Here is a 13,669-nt window from a genome sequence, read left to right as displayed (position 1 = left end):
TGTGTGATTTCCATGAGCTTGAAGGACTGCATCCATGCGGTTCAACAATGATTCATACAATTTATTGATGAAGTCATCAGGAATAGCAAAGAATGCAGTCTTACATGCCTCCCAGAGTTCATCTAGATTCTTTGGTTTTGTCTTCCAAGCTTCCTCTTTCATCCTACCCCAAACATGCTCAATGATGTTCATGTCTGGTGACTGGGCTGGCCAGTCCTTGAGCACCTTGATCTTCCTTACCAGGAGGAACTTTGTTGTAGAAATGAATGTATGAGATGTAACACCATGCTGCTGCAGAATTTGACCCCTTTTTTGATTGGGAATGTAACAGGTAGCTAATACTTCTTGATATTTTAGGCTATTGATATTGCCTTCCACCTTGCAAATGTTTCGCACACTCTCATACTGAATGTAACTCCAGACCATGATCTTTTCACCACCAAACGTAACTGTTCTCCTGCAGTATTTGTGGTGGCTGTGGTGTAATTCAACTGAAGATTAATCAGAGAAATCCACCTTTTGCAGTGGATCTGGTCTTCAGCCTTTTGATAATTAAGGCTTTGGTCGCAGGGTGGATTTTTGGCATGTTGTCAGAGGTCAAGTTACAGTTCAAGTGAAGGTCTGGGGTGATGGGTTTCTTTTTATACACACCCACTAATTAACCGATCATTCATTGAGCACAGGTGAGGATGTAAACTAGGATTGGGTGCATTATGACAAGGCGACACAACTTTTGTCTTGCCAAAATCTAACCTTTCTGTGTTCATTAAATGATCAATATTTCAGCTTTGCAGCAACTTTATATTCATAACCTAAACCAATTTTGGGAGGGTTTCAGCTTTCAAAAGAGTAATTTATAAAACCAATGGATGAATTTAAAGTCAGGTTATAAGCTTTTATGTACATAACATGGATAAGCGACAGAACGTTTGTCAGGGAGTGTACACATTAGACTGTTGGATGAACCCGTCAATATCAACAGGTTTGGCCAACATTAGTCTGTGTATGGGGACCTTGTTTAGGTCAGGGGTTCACAAACTTTTCTTGCCCTAGGGCCACAATGTCATATTGAACCACTTCCAATGGCTGCAATAAAACATATGGGGTAATATATTTTAAGAAATTTTTGGCATATCAATAGTGTATGCCATAATTATCTACGAGATGCCGATTACACTCATAGCACTCCCACATATCTAGAGAGTGGGGGGCTCTTCTGCCCCAATCAGTACTCCACAGAGGAGAGACCCTGCACACCTGTATCTCTCCAGTGAATATTATGGGTGTTGTTCTTGTAGGGTGTGGGCTGCATTTGCCAATTCCCATAAATTAGTATGGCGAAGACTGTATGCTTAGGAGTGCTACTCTTCTTCCCTCTGGCATTGTAACTACCGCATACAGAAGGTTGGGAACCTCACAAAATGGCATGGGTGGGCCGCATGTGGCTCCCAGCCCACAGGTTGTGCCACTGGCAGACACAGACAGAAAAGGGCCCCTGTGCAAGAACAATATAAGGGCCCTTTGCAGCCCAAGAGCTCATCAAAATGCTCAATTCCACCTGCTCTGGGGTAGAATTGGGCCCGCTAACCTCTTGGGCCCTTGTGTGGCTGCTCCAGTGATATGTCCGCCCCTGGGTTGTGCACCTCTGGTATTGGTGATTATTTTCTTATTACCTAGCATATCCTTGATGAAATCAGAAGTTCAGAGACCATCCGTATGGATGAATTTGGTGGTGTTCAGGCATATGTACTAGCTCTCCAAACCTTGTACTCTGAGCCCATGCTCTAACTGATGGCGGGATCAACTTTTTTTCCCATTTCCATATTATTTCAGCTTCTGCTAGATGTTGTCTGTCATTGCAATAAGTTAGTCTTCGAAGGATGGTGGAGTCTTATTACTAGATTAAAAATTGATTTTTTATTTATATTTTTTGCTGATAGATACACCTTGGATGAATTTGGCACAGCCAGGAGGAGTGCGGTAGTGCGCGGCTTCATTGATGCACTTACTAGAGGAGGGCCAGGTGGTACCCCACGTCCCATTGAGATGCACTCTCATGATCCACTGAGGTGAGGTCTACATATATGCTAGTTTTAACACGCGATTAGATTTATTACATAGCTCCTACTGTCACATGGTGCACATATACAGAACAGACCATGTGATATCATGGATACATATCTATAGTGATCGATACCAACTTACCAGTTTTAATCATCGCTGTATTGTGTTTATTAATAAGATATGTTGGGGATATGCTGGCCTGGCTACATCAAGCAACTGCTTCTGAAAAAGAGCATCTGGAGGCTCTGTTAAAGCTGGTAAATATCCAAGGTAAGACCTGAAGTGGCGCATGCATTAGTCATTGTGAGGTTTCACACTTGTGTATCGGAGGCTATGGATGTCTGAATGGGGAAGTGCTTCTTGTTTTGTGTTTCCAACCTTGGTGAAGCAGGTTAGAGCTGGGTGTACATTATAAAAAAAACACCATGTGCTTCTACATGATGGCAGCTGACTGGTCAGTTCTATGCAGCAGTAAATGCAGACAATACTAAGGACCAGGGGCACTCACTGCGAGTGGAAGAAAAGAGATTCCGGCAGCTAAATAGGTAAGGGTTCTTTACAGTTAGAGCAGTCAGACTGTGGAATGCCCTACCACAAGAGGTAGTAATGGCTGATACTATAACAGCTTTTAAAAAAGGGCTGGATGATATCCTCAGTACACACAACATTGTTGGTTATAAATGACTTAGGCTGCTTTCACACCTCCGGTTTTTGCTATGCGGCACAATCCGGCACTTTGCAGGAAAAACGCAACTGTTTTTTTTTGCTGCTGGTTGCGTTTTTCCTGAATAGACTTTAATTAGTGCCGCATTGTGCCACATGGCCTTGCGTTCGGTCCGGTTTTTGCCGCATGCGGCAGATTTAGCCGATGCGGCGGCCGGATGGAACGTTGCCTGGCACGTTTTTTTGTGCGGCAAAAAAAAAACGTATCGCGCCGCATCCAGCCGATGCGGCGCTTTTCTCAATGCATCCCTATGGATGCCGGATGCGGCGCGATGCGGCAAAAAACGCATCCGGCCGCTGCATGCGGTTTTTGCCACTGCACATGCTCAGTAGCATGCCGCAAGCGGCAAAAACCGGACGGGTCGCATGTAAAAGACTTATGCAAAGGATGCAGTGTTTTCACCCCATCCGTTGCATAGGTTTCACAGCCGGATTGAGCCGCACGGCTCAAACCGGATGTGTGAAAGCAGCCTTAGTGACCAAATGTAGAACTGGTGGAGGAAGGTTGAACTAGATGGACCTAGGTCTTTTTTCAACCTAAGTAACTATGGAACTATGTGATTGATATAAAGGTGGTTTCCAGGCTGGAAACTTGTGAATTCTCGCAGTGTGCCCACTGTCAGAATTCTCTGCTGCCAGTAAGGGCAGCAGGCATGCATAGGTACACAAGTACGCAATATGCATACATGCAATGATATGCCGACTAGACGTGCCTGTCTTCACTGAATACAAGTGAATTGAGCAAGGCTTGACATATCTAGTCAAAATATGGCTGGAAGTACTCAAATCAAACAAGGTATTTGCTGTTACTTAAAGGGATTTTCCACTTTTAACCAAATTGGTGTATTCATTTTCAGGAGTTGAAGACAATATCCAGGAGGTGGTAGGACACATCACGGAAGGAGTCTGCAGACCACTGAAGGTCAGTGTATCTCATTCATCCACTTTACTTCTATAACTAAATTGTCATGCCCTTGTATAGCGGCACAGCATTTTTCCAGTATAAGTCTCTGAAGCTTTCCCTGTGTGTACACCATATGAAAAATAAGAATGGGAACATCATAAAGTGATTTCATCCTAATCTTAGTTATGCCATCACTTTATAAAATGGAGAAACCCCTTTAAAAACTACAAGACCTTATACTCAGACATTGGTTTTACACGACACGTCTGAAGACAGGGGGCCTGTGAACATAAAGTGTTTATTCCAAAATTCCTTATAAAGAAATAACCATTCCCGTATCTTTTGTGGCACATTTTTGCAGAGTTAAAATAATGTGGGTTCAATGTGAAATGTTTTTGTACTAGTTCCTTGAAGACGACGGAAGGTCACATTCTGCTGTTATCGCCTTTTTCCCATAATTGCTATTGTCCAGCCTAGAGAGTAGGATGATAACACAATCATGTACTCAAGGTTGTGTCTTCATGTGACATTTTCTATGTACAACTATATTTATATTAGTAGTGGGGATCTTCTTTTTAAAGTGTGGCTTACAGCACCCACATAGCTGTAGGAAACTGATATGGGAAGCTGTTCGATAAGGTCATCAGACTGGAAAGTTGGTGGACATCAGTGATTTACTTTGAGGGTAAAGGTCAATTTACATGGTTCTACTGGCGGCACGATGCAACCGGAAAACTTTTACCAATCAGTTGAATGACCTGTTTACACAGGCAGACCAAAGCAAACGGTGCGCGCTTAGTGATCAATACTGGATTGCTCAGTGTGCGTAGGCTGCCATAGTGTTCAGCATTACAGGTCTTGTTTACGCAGGATTATGCACCGCCAAGAAAGATGAACTGTTATACTACACAAAACATAAATTCACCCGATGAATGAGCGTTTTGCCCATTCGTCGGGTAATCGGCAGCCTGTTTACACTGGAAGATAATCTTGAAATGAGCGTTTTTTGTTTTTTTTTTAACAACTTAGCTGTCGTATAGTTTAGTTTGAAAAAGAGAAGGCTGAGAGGAGACTTAATAGCGGTCTACAAATATCTGAAAGGTAGTCACAGTGCAGAGGGGACCACCCTATTCTTATTAGCACAAGGAAGTACAAGAAGCAATGAGATGAAACTTAAAGGAAGGAGATTCAGATTAGACCTTAGGAAAAACTTTCTGACAGGGCAGTCAGAGCGTGGAACAGGTGACCACAGGAGGTAGTGAGGGCAGTCAGAGAGTGGAACAGGCTACCACGGGAGGTAGTGAGGGCAGTAAGAGAGGGGAACAGGCAACCACAGGAGGTGGTGATCTCTCCATCAATGGAAATCTTCAAGCGAAAACTGGATAAACATATAGCTGCGATGATTAAGGAAAACCTGCACTCGCAGGGGGTTGTATCCGATGGCCCTTGAGGTCCCTTCCAACTCTATCATTCTATGATTTTATGTATGAGACTTCCATCGATAGATATCTCACCCGACTCTCCCATACACAGGGGCGGTCGGTATATTTGTCTGGAGACGGCTTATCTCTGAGAGAATAAAAGAGTGGGCAGTCCAAAGTCAGACATGCTGTATCCTGATTTGCCCCAATATCATCTGCCTGGGACCCCCATACACATCACACTTTTGGACAAATTTGTCAATATTTGCAGCATTTCTCGAATGTGTATCCGTATCTTAATACATAACAGTTCTGCAGAGGGTATATAAAACCAGATTGCCTCCTTAGCACGAAAGAGAGGCCGTTCTGTTACCGGGGAATGAAAATGACCGGCGGTGACCAAAAGTACTAATAAAGGGGTTGTCCCATCTGGAGCATTTATGGTGTGGAAGTGGTATAAGCTGGAAATGTTCATGTGATGTTGATTCCAGCAGTGGAGTCTGTAGCTTTTGAACATTTGCCTGTCCGTCCTCCCCGTTATTTATGCTAATTCCATTATAGAAGCGTTTTACTAAGGTTGTGGCTAAATCAAAGTGGCTAGAAGGACCTGTGCTGATGTCATACCCATGTGACCAGAAGGGGCGAGGCCTTAGCTAACATAGCTGATACCAGAAAGCAACATTATTTTTCTGTTAGCATAAACAACAAGAGGCAAGGGGGGGGGGCGGGAATCACTATGAATACCCACCCCAGCTATCAGCTGATCAGCAGCTGCTGGCACTCAAAAAGCTGCTCATTTTCCAAACTTTACTTGCATTTGAAAACCTATAGATCCTAGCTGACAACTACAGGTATGTATAGAATCTGCATGATAGTGCTAGTATAGCACTGGCTTTAGGTTATATAGGAAAATCTTGGTGATTGGTGTGGTTAAAAAAAGAAGCGATCATCCAAAAGTGGCCTTTTGTTTAAATTATTTTTTTTGTGTTGTATGTATTTTATTTTGGCAGTGTGGTTTGTTTTTGTTTTTATGCAATCTTGAAATGTTTACACTGGCCAGTGTTTTTTTCCTAAGGCTACTTTCACACTTGCGTTATTTTCCTTCCGTTACAATCCGCCCTTTTGGGAAACAGCGGAATCCGTTAACGGATTCCGCTGTTTCCCATAGACTTGTATGGTTGACGGATTGTACCAAAAGGAGCTGCGTTGCTTCCGCTGGGCGACGCTCCGTTGCTTCCGCCCAGCGGGAGGAACGCAGCATGTAACGTTATTTTGAGCAGCGGAATCCTCTGGATTTCACTGCGCATGCTCTTTTTTTTTTTTTTTTTTTTTTTTTTTTTTTTTTTTTTTAAATCAAACTTTATTTTGGCTCGCGGTGGCCGAACGTTCAGCTGAGCGCCCGGCCGTCGGCAAGCGACAGCGCTCAGCTGAATGACCGGCCACCAGCATGCCCGGCCGCCGGCAAGTCACAGCGCTCAGCTGAGCGCCCGCCCGCCGGCATGCCCGGGCGCCGGCAAGTGACAGCGATCAGCTGATCACCCGGCGGCCGGCTGCAGGGAGCGATCAGCTGATCACCCGGCGGCCGGCTGCAGGGAGCGATCAGCTGATCACCCGGCGGCCGGCTGCAGGGAGCGATCAGCTGATCACCCGGCGGCCGGCTGCAGGGAGCGATCAGCTGATCACCCGGCGGCCGGCTGCAGGGAGCGATCAGCTGATCACCCGGCGGCCGGCTGCAGGGAGCGATCAGCTGATCACCCGGCGGCCGGCTGCAGGGAGCGATCAGCTGATCACCCGGCGGCCGGCTGCAGGGAGCGATCAGCTGATCACCCGGCAGCCGGGAGCGATCAGCTGATCACCCGGCGGGCGGGAGCGATCAGCTGATCACCCAGCGGCCGGCTACTGGGAGCAATCAGCTGATCACCCAGCGGCCGGCTACTGGGAGCAATCAGCTGATCACCCAGCGGCCGGCTGCAGGGAACGATCAGCTGATCGTTCACTATAGTCTGCCGCTGGTAAAACCGGGAAAAAAAAAAAAAAAATCTAAACGAATTGCGTTGTTTTGCAGCATCCGTTGCATCCGTTGTGTCACTATATGCAACACATCCGTTGCATCCGTTACACAACGCAATGCAACGGATACCGTTCAACGCAAGTGTGAAAGTAGCCTTAGACTTTTAAGCAGGCTCATTATCAAAAAAGACAGGATTCTAATGACATGTAACACCTGTACACACAGCTGATAACAACACAAGATCCACCAATCACATTAGGCGATGTCACAGCTGACCTCCTCACCCTCCCTGCGCCATAAACTCTGCAAAGGCTCATTTGATGCAAAAGATAGGATCACAGCCTGTTCTTTGTGGTTATGTTCATGTGTTGTTTCCTGAAACATTAAGAGTCTAAATGGGGCTTTACACTCTGCAATATCGCTAATGATTTATCGTCGGGGTCACATCATTAGTGACGCACATCCTGCGTCCTTAGCGACATCGCAGCCTGTGACACGTACCAGCGATCTAAAACGATCGCAAAACAGGCAAAAATTGTTGGTTTTGGAGAGGTCGTCCTAAAACCAAATATCGTTGCCTGTTTATTAGCGATGTTGTTCCTCGTTCCTGCGGCAACACACATCGCTGTGTGTGACACTGGAGGAGCGACGAACATCTCCTTACCTCCGTCTAACGGCAATGAGGAAGGAAGGAGGTGGGCGGCATGTTACGGCCGCTCATCTCCGCCCCTCCTCTACTATTGGACGGCTGCCGTGTGATGTCACTGTGAAAGGAGGCGGATCGGCGGCCAGAGCAACGTCGCAGGGCAGGTATGTGCGTGTAACGCTGCCGTAGCGATACTGTTCGCTGCGGCAGCGATCACACACTATCGCACGTACGACGGGGGCGAGTGCTAACGCTCGACATCGCTAGCCGATGCTAGTGATGTCGCAGCGTGTAAAGCCCGCTTATAAGTCTCTCAGTGACCAGTGTGTAAATTTCAAGAGCACAATTTTTTTTATTTTGAATTAATATAGATTGGTATATGTAAAAAAAAAAAAAAAAAAAAAAAAAATCACATTGCCAAAAAACAATACATTTTACATAAAAACTTGATTTAATTAATGGGTCAGTTTCTGATGACCGTTTCCCCTTAAAGATTGGGAAGGTAGTAACAAGTAACGTGTATAATCATTTTAGTGTCATGGTGCTGCCTTTCATATACTGGTCCTCACGTGACTCCACATGCGGCTGGTTGTTCTGCTATATGCTTCCTGGATGTATAGATGTAAAAGTCACTCTGCTTGTTTGGTGTTTATTTTAGGTCCGTATAGAGCAAGTGATCATTGCGGAGCCGGGTGCAGTCCTGCTGTATAAAATCTCTAATCTGCTGAAATTTTACCATCACACGATAAGGCGAGTACCTCACAGATAAAACGCACGTACAAGATTGCATTACGTGTAATCCAGCAATGCAGTGTTATATTCTGTATTTTGGTTATCTTTCCTGGTCGTCCATATCTAAGGCTTTGTTCATATACTAAAGTTCATTGCATTTTTCTTTACCATTTGTACAGATTAATTTCTCACACTTTGGATGAGTTGTGGGGTTTTTGTTTTCTTGAGATATACCGTGTATACTCGATGGTGTCGCTGCATTCGGCTGTGTTGACACCCTTTCTCAGCAGTTGCCCTATTCGCAGCTTAGGGAGACCTGTCTATTTTATTTTTTTTTTGCACAGTGCTGCATGCAATTGTATCTCTAGCAGAGAGGGACTTGACGAGTGGGATGCTGGTGTAAAAGTTATCTAATTAGAGGTGATAGCTAGAGCTGGTCGGACTCACAGACAACCGGGACTGGCGGGTCCCTGCTTATTTTTTTTTTTTTAAAAAAAAAATCTGCTTCCGGTCCAGAATCCGATACCCATATATGTCTATGGGAACCAGAATCTTGCTATTAAAATGTAGGTGTAAGGGATAGGGAGATAGGAGTGAACGCAGTGTAGTCACCGAAGCTCCGTGTCGCGCATTCACTTCTGGGGCTGCGTGCTTATAGATCATGCACTAAAAATAAGTGGATACAATAATGTACGGACTGCTTCCAGGTATGACGTAATTTGTCATGTGATGGGGGCATGTTCAAAATGCAGCCCGGTTTAGCGTAAACATTCTTTTTCTAAGTCCATGTGGGCATGGAGTTGTTTATAATAGAAGCGGGTGTCTGGGGGTAAAACCCCTAGATGGGGAAGGGGAGGGATGAGCAGATCTCTGCGCCCGCGATGATTTGTCCTCCTCTACTCATCCTGAGCCACCTGCTACATGAATCATTATTCTGACCCACAGACAATGCCTATCATTGGATGCAGCAGATGCTGTTACACAGGCTGGGGGCACGTCTGACTGCAACCAATCACAAATAAGGAATAACGTTTGGAACTCCATTCTATGTCTAAACTGGGTGCAAAAACCTAAAAAAACATCACTATATGGAGATAAGGTATGCACACCAGTGACTATGCAAGGGGAATACATGTAATAGCAGAAACTGCTGTGTGAATACTGACATGAAAATTCCCCTTGCATAGTCACTGGTGTGCATACCTTATCTCCATATTGCAACCAATCACAGACACAGGACGGCTGGTGGGCAAGGAAAGCAGTGCATATGCATGAGCAATGATGAGCAGCCAACGGAGGCTGCAGGAGCAGTTTACAGCTGCGTCGGAGCCTTGGTAAGTATAAAGCGCTCGCTTCATTCTTATTTCATTGTTTTTTTAATTTCTCGAGTGCCGAATCTGGATTAAACACCCAGAATACCCGGCCCGGGTCTGGCACCCGGACACCTTTGAAACCACACGATCCGGACTTTTACAATCCAGGTACGCCCATCACTATACTAGTGACCACCCTTATCCAGCAGTGGGTGCACCGATTTCCACACAATTTTCTAACTCCCTCCCAGGATAGGGGGGCATTCAGGGGGGTCAAGCTGCGGGTGTCCTTCCCATGAACCCGAAATCTGTGGGTGTATACTCAGACAGCTTCTACAGTATAATTCCGTGTCTTGGCCTCGTATTGTCGGAATTTTTTGCCGCTGTTTGAAATGACCCAGAGATCGATCTATACTGGTGTCCCTTTGGGGGGGTTATACACTTCAGTAAATTCTCTGGTCAAATTTTATATAGATGATCAAAGTTGGGATAGTCTTGGGGAGGACACTGTGCGTTATCATTATTAAGCAAAACATTTTGCATTGCTTCAAATCGTGTCCTTGTCATGGCCATGCGGAATACCAGAGCGCTGTGTGGTATATCAGTTCTCCAGTATGGCCAAAGCTCTGTTTTTTTCACTCTGCCCTGTATGCAGCACAGTGCCCCAAAATGTCATCATTTCGTCTGCATTTACAGGAGCCTATCTGGCATCTGATGACGAGGGATTTTGGGTGAAAATTTATAGGCATAGAAATTTGTCTAGGCCACCATAAGATTTATTATATCCTCACTGAAAAAGAATTTAAAAAGCTCAGTTTCAGCGAGGCTGTAACGTCAGATTGGATTCCTGAGCTGCCCAAGAAATTTGGAACAACAAGCTGATAGTTTTCGGGTGAGGGAGGGGGGCGTCCATATGGGATCAATTGCTGAATTGGTTGCCTCAGTCCTCAGGCGACTTGCTGGGGGTCCTTCTTCACTCGATGAGGAGGAGGATAAAAAATAGAGGAATGTGGGATCTGTGTCAGAGGCAAGGAAAGCATATGCCTCCTCTGCTGACTAATGTCTTCTTAACGAATGGGACATTTTTATTCTTATAACCAGTGTGTGTACGAGAGGCTGCTGATAAGTCTTTTGCTTTACCCTGAAAGAAATGAGAGAGGATGATGAAACTTTACATTTATTGCACATACTCTCCACTGATGTCAACACACTTCTTACATCAGTATTCCAAGTTCTGTAAGCCTCGCAAAAAAAAAATTTCGGTTGTGCCTCAAACCGGGCATCCGTAGCAGCCATGGCACCAGAAATGGTGTGAAATTTGGGACCCTTGAGGTGTGTCACAGCAATGTCACATTGTTGTTTTTATCTCTCAACTTCATTGTAAAACTCTGATTCCCTGGTCAGAATTGACCAGTCAATTACAGCAAATCGTCGACGTAGTGGCCGATACAGCCCGCAGGGTGACATGCAGGAATGGTCTGCTGACAAGAGACAACAGCCATCTCAGAACTTGCAGCACCGTACATTTACAGCAGATGTCATGAAGGGGTTAAATGCAGACCCACAAGCAATCTAGGAAGGTTCAGATGTCAGTTCTAGGGGACATGTTACGTGTCATGTAGCCAAATAAATGGCAACCTTGTAACATTTGGCCACTTTGTCTGCTAGAGCAGGTGATATTCTGGCTAGTAGGTTGAGAAGATTCCCCGTTTAGGACCGCGTTCTATCAAGTTCATCCTCATTAAACAGCCTTTCATAAACATAGCATGATTGGCTGTAAGTTACATATGATCAGTGGGCTCCTGATACCTGCTACGTCCTGCTGTTTAAACAAATAGTTGAATTAAACAACATCAGGATCTTCACAAGACAGTCATCCCTGAATTATAGGTTTAAACCCTTACAGCATGCTGTTTTTGGATTACATAGCAAAAATCTCCTGACATATTCTCTTTAAAATGATAGCCCAGTTTGTATATCCCATAAGTGGAAGACCCCCTTTAATAGGTTTATCCAATCTACCTTCTGGAGCGCACAGCTCCTCTGCCTTCCGACTTCCTGCTTGTCCAGGGGTGATGCGCTCCTGATTATTGACAGCTGCTGGTATGGACGATTCACTTTCCAATGCTTCAGACTGAGGCAGCTCTGTCACTTTGGGATAGTGCAGGGACATCGAGATTTGCTAGATCCAGCGATGCGGCCAGCTTCAAAGCAGTGTTTTGCAAACTGCATAGCAAACAGCTTGCAAGCGTTTGCTCCTTGCTTAGAAAATCAAAGAAAAGAATAGCTGGCACACTGCTTCTAGGATTCGTGTGCGAGGAAAGGACCAGGTCCTCTAATGCAGAAAATAAAACCTCATAAATAGCATAAGGGCCATGCGTACAGCGCTGGATAAGGTGTGGGCAGCATAAGCTGTAGGAGACAGACCATGCCGGCGCCTACTCTTTCGTCCATCTTTGTTTTCCTTCTTCTGAAGTCGGGGTGCATGACGTGTCCTGTGTCATGCACACAGGCCGGCTTTGAGGTCCCGCGCAGGTGCACTTTGATCTGCTTTGAGCAGGGAAGATCAAAGTATTGTAGTGCACATGAGCGAGACCTCAATGCAGGCTATTGTGGATCATGTAGGATGCGTCATGCACTCAGGCTTTAGAAGAAGGAGGACAAAGATGGCCGAAAGAGGAGGCACCGCACCCGGAGAACGGAGACATCCATTTGACCCATCTGCACCCCAACTCCCCTTAGGTGAGTATTATAAAGTTGTTTTTACGTTCTACACAGCGGCCTGGGCTCTTATATACAGCATGTTAGAATGCTATACATAAGAGCCCACTGGTGGGGGCCGCAACTTAGTCACGAAATATGGTGACAGGTTCCCTTTAAATGAGAACGGATTCAGTGAATTGCGCTGAAAGCGAGTGTGAAAGCAGCCTTATTTGTTCTATCTCAAAGCTAACACTCATTCATTCATTCATTCACTTTCTGCATGAGATAGACTAGAGTCTCGTCAGATTTGCTGCAAACATTAGAGCTGCTGGATATTTCATTCACTATTGTATAAGACAAATGCTTAACCTTCTGTCATTCCCTTTTAGTGCGATCATCGGCACGAGTGGATCCGCATTACTGACTACAATAGAAGAAATGCACTTATTAAGTAAAAAGATCTTCTTCAACAGTCTGACCTTACATGCGAGTAAACTGCTGGACAAGGTGCGTAGCTCAGACCATAAGGATGATCAGTAACTCAGCCATTAGCGTGTGTTATCCAGCTATTCCCAATTATGATAATAGTTATACAAGTTAATATTGAAAAGAGAGGTATCTTGTGGCTGCACACAGCCTGGCTACCCCAGGATCTCCCCAAATGGCCTGTGCTTCAGTCTTGGGGAATGTCTGCCCCCTTTCACTGGAGATCGTATCAATACAATCAACAGCGATAATCCTATCAGATCATTGTTTCACTGGCACAGCAACTATCAATATTTGGGCTCATTACTTGTTGTATCCTATGGAGTCGTCTCGTCTGTGGAGGCCATGTCCAGTTTTGGTGTAAGGGTACCGTCACACTTTAGCGACGCACCAGCAATCCCACCAGCGATCTGACCTGGTCAGGATCGCTGGTGCGTCGCTACATGGTCGCTGGTGAGCTGTCAAACAGGCAGATCTCACCAGTGACCAGCCCCCAGCCAGCAGCGACGTGCAAGCGATGCTGCACTTGCAGGGAGCCGGCGTCTGGAAGCTGCGGACACTGGTAACCACGGTAAACATCGGGCTTGGTTACCCGATATTTACCTTGGTTACCAGCGCACACCGCTTAGTGCTGGCTCCCTGCACTTGTAGCCACAGTACACATCG

General features: G+C 45.5%; 1 protein-coding gene across 1 annotated transcript in view; it reads left to right on the top strand.

Annotated features, from left to right (window-relative positions):
- Positions 1–13,669, top strand: part of COG6 (component of oligomeric golgi complex 6) — a 141,350-nt gene that overhangs the window by 89,999 nt on the left and 37,682 nt on the right. The window contains exons 9-13 of the mRNA XM_075334594.1: positions 1,941–2,069; positions 2,243–2,334; positions 3,645–3,709; positions 8,428–8,519; positions 12,907–13,024. Coding sequence (XP_075190709.1) covers positions 1,941–2,069; positions 2,243–2,334; positions 3,645–3,709; positions 8,428–8,519; positions 12,907–13,024 — 496 coding nt within the window. The remainder of the gene's footprint in view (positions 1–1,940; positions 2,070–2,242; positions 2,335–3,644; positions 3,710–8,427; positions 8,520–12,906; positions 13,025–13,669) is intronic.

The sequence above is a fragment of the Anomaloglossus baeobatrachus genome, chromosome 2 (assembly GCF_048569485.1).
Source record: "Anomaloglossus baeobatrachus isolate aAnoBae1 chromosome 2, aAnoBae1.hap1, whole genome shotgun sequence".
Taxonomy (NCBI): Eukaryota; Metazoa; Chordata; class Amphibia; order Anura; family Aromobatidae; genus Anomaloglossus; species Anomaloglossus baeobatrachus.
This window is presented reverse-complemented; position numbering and strand designations above follow the sequence as displayed.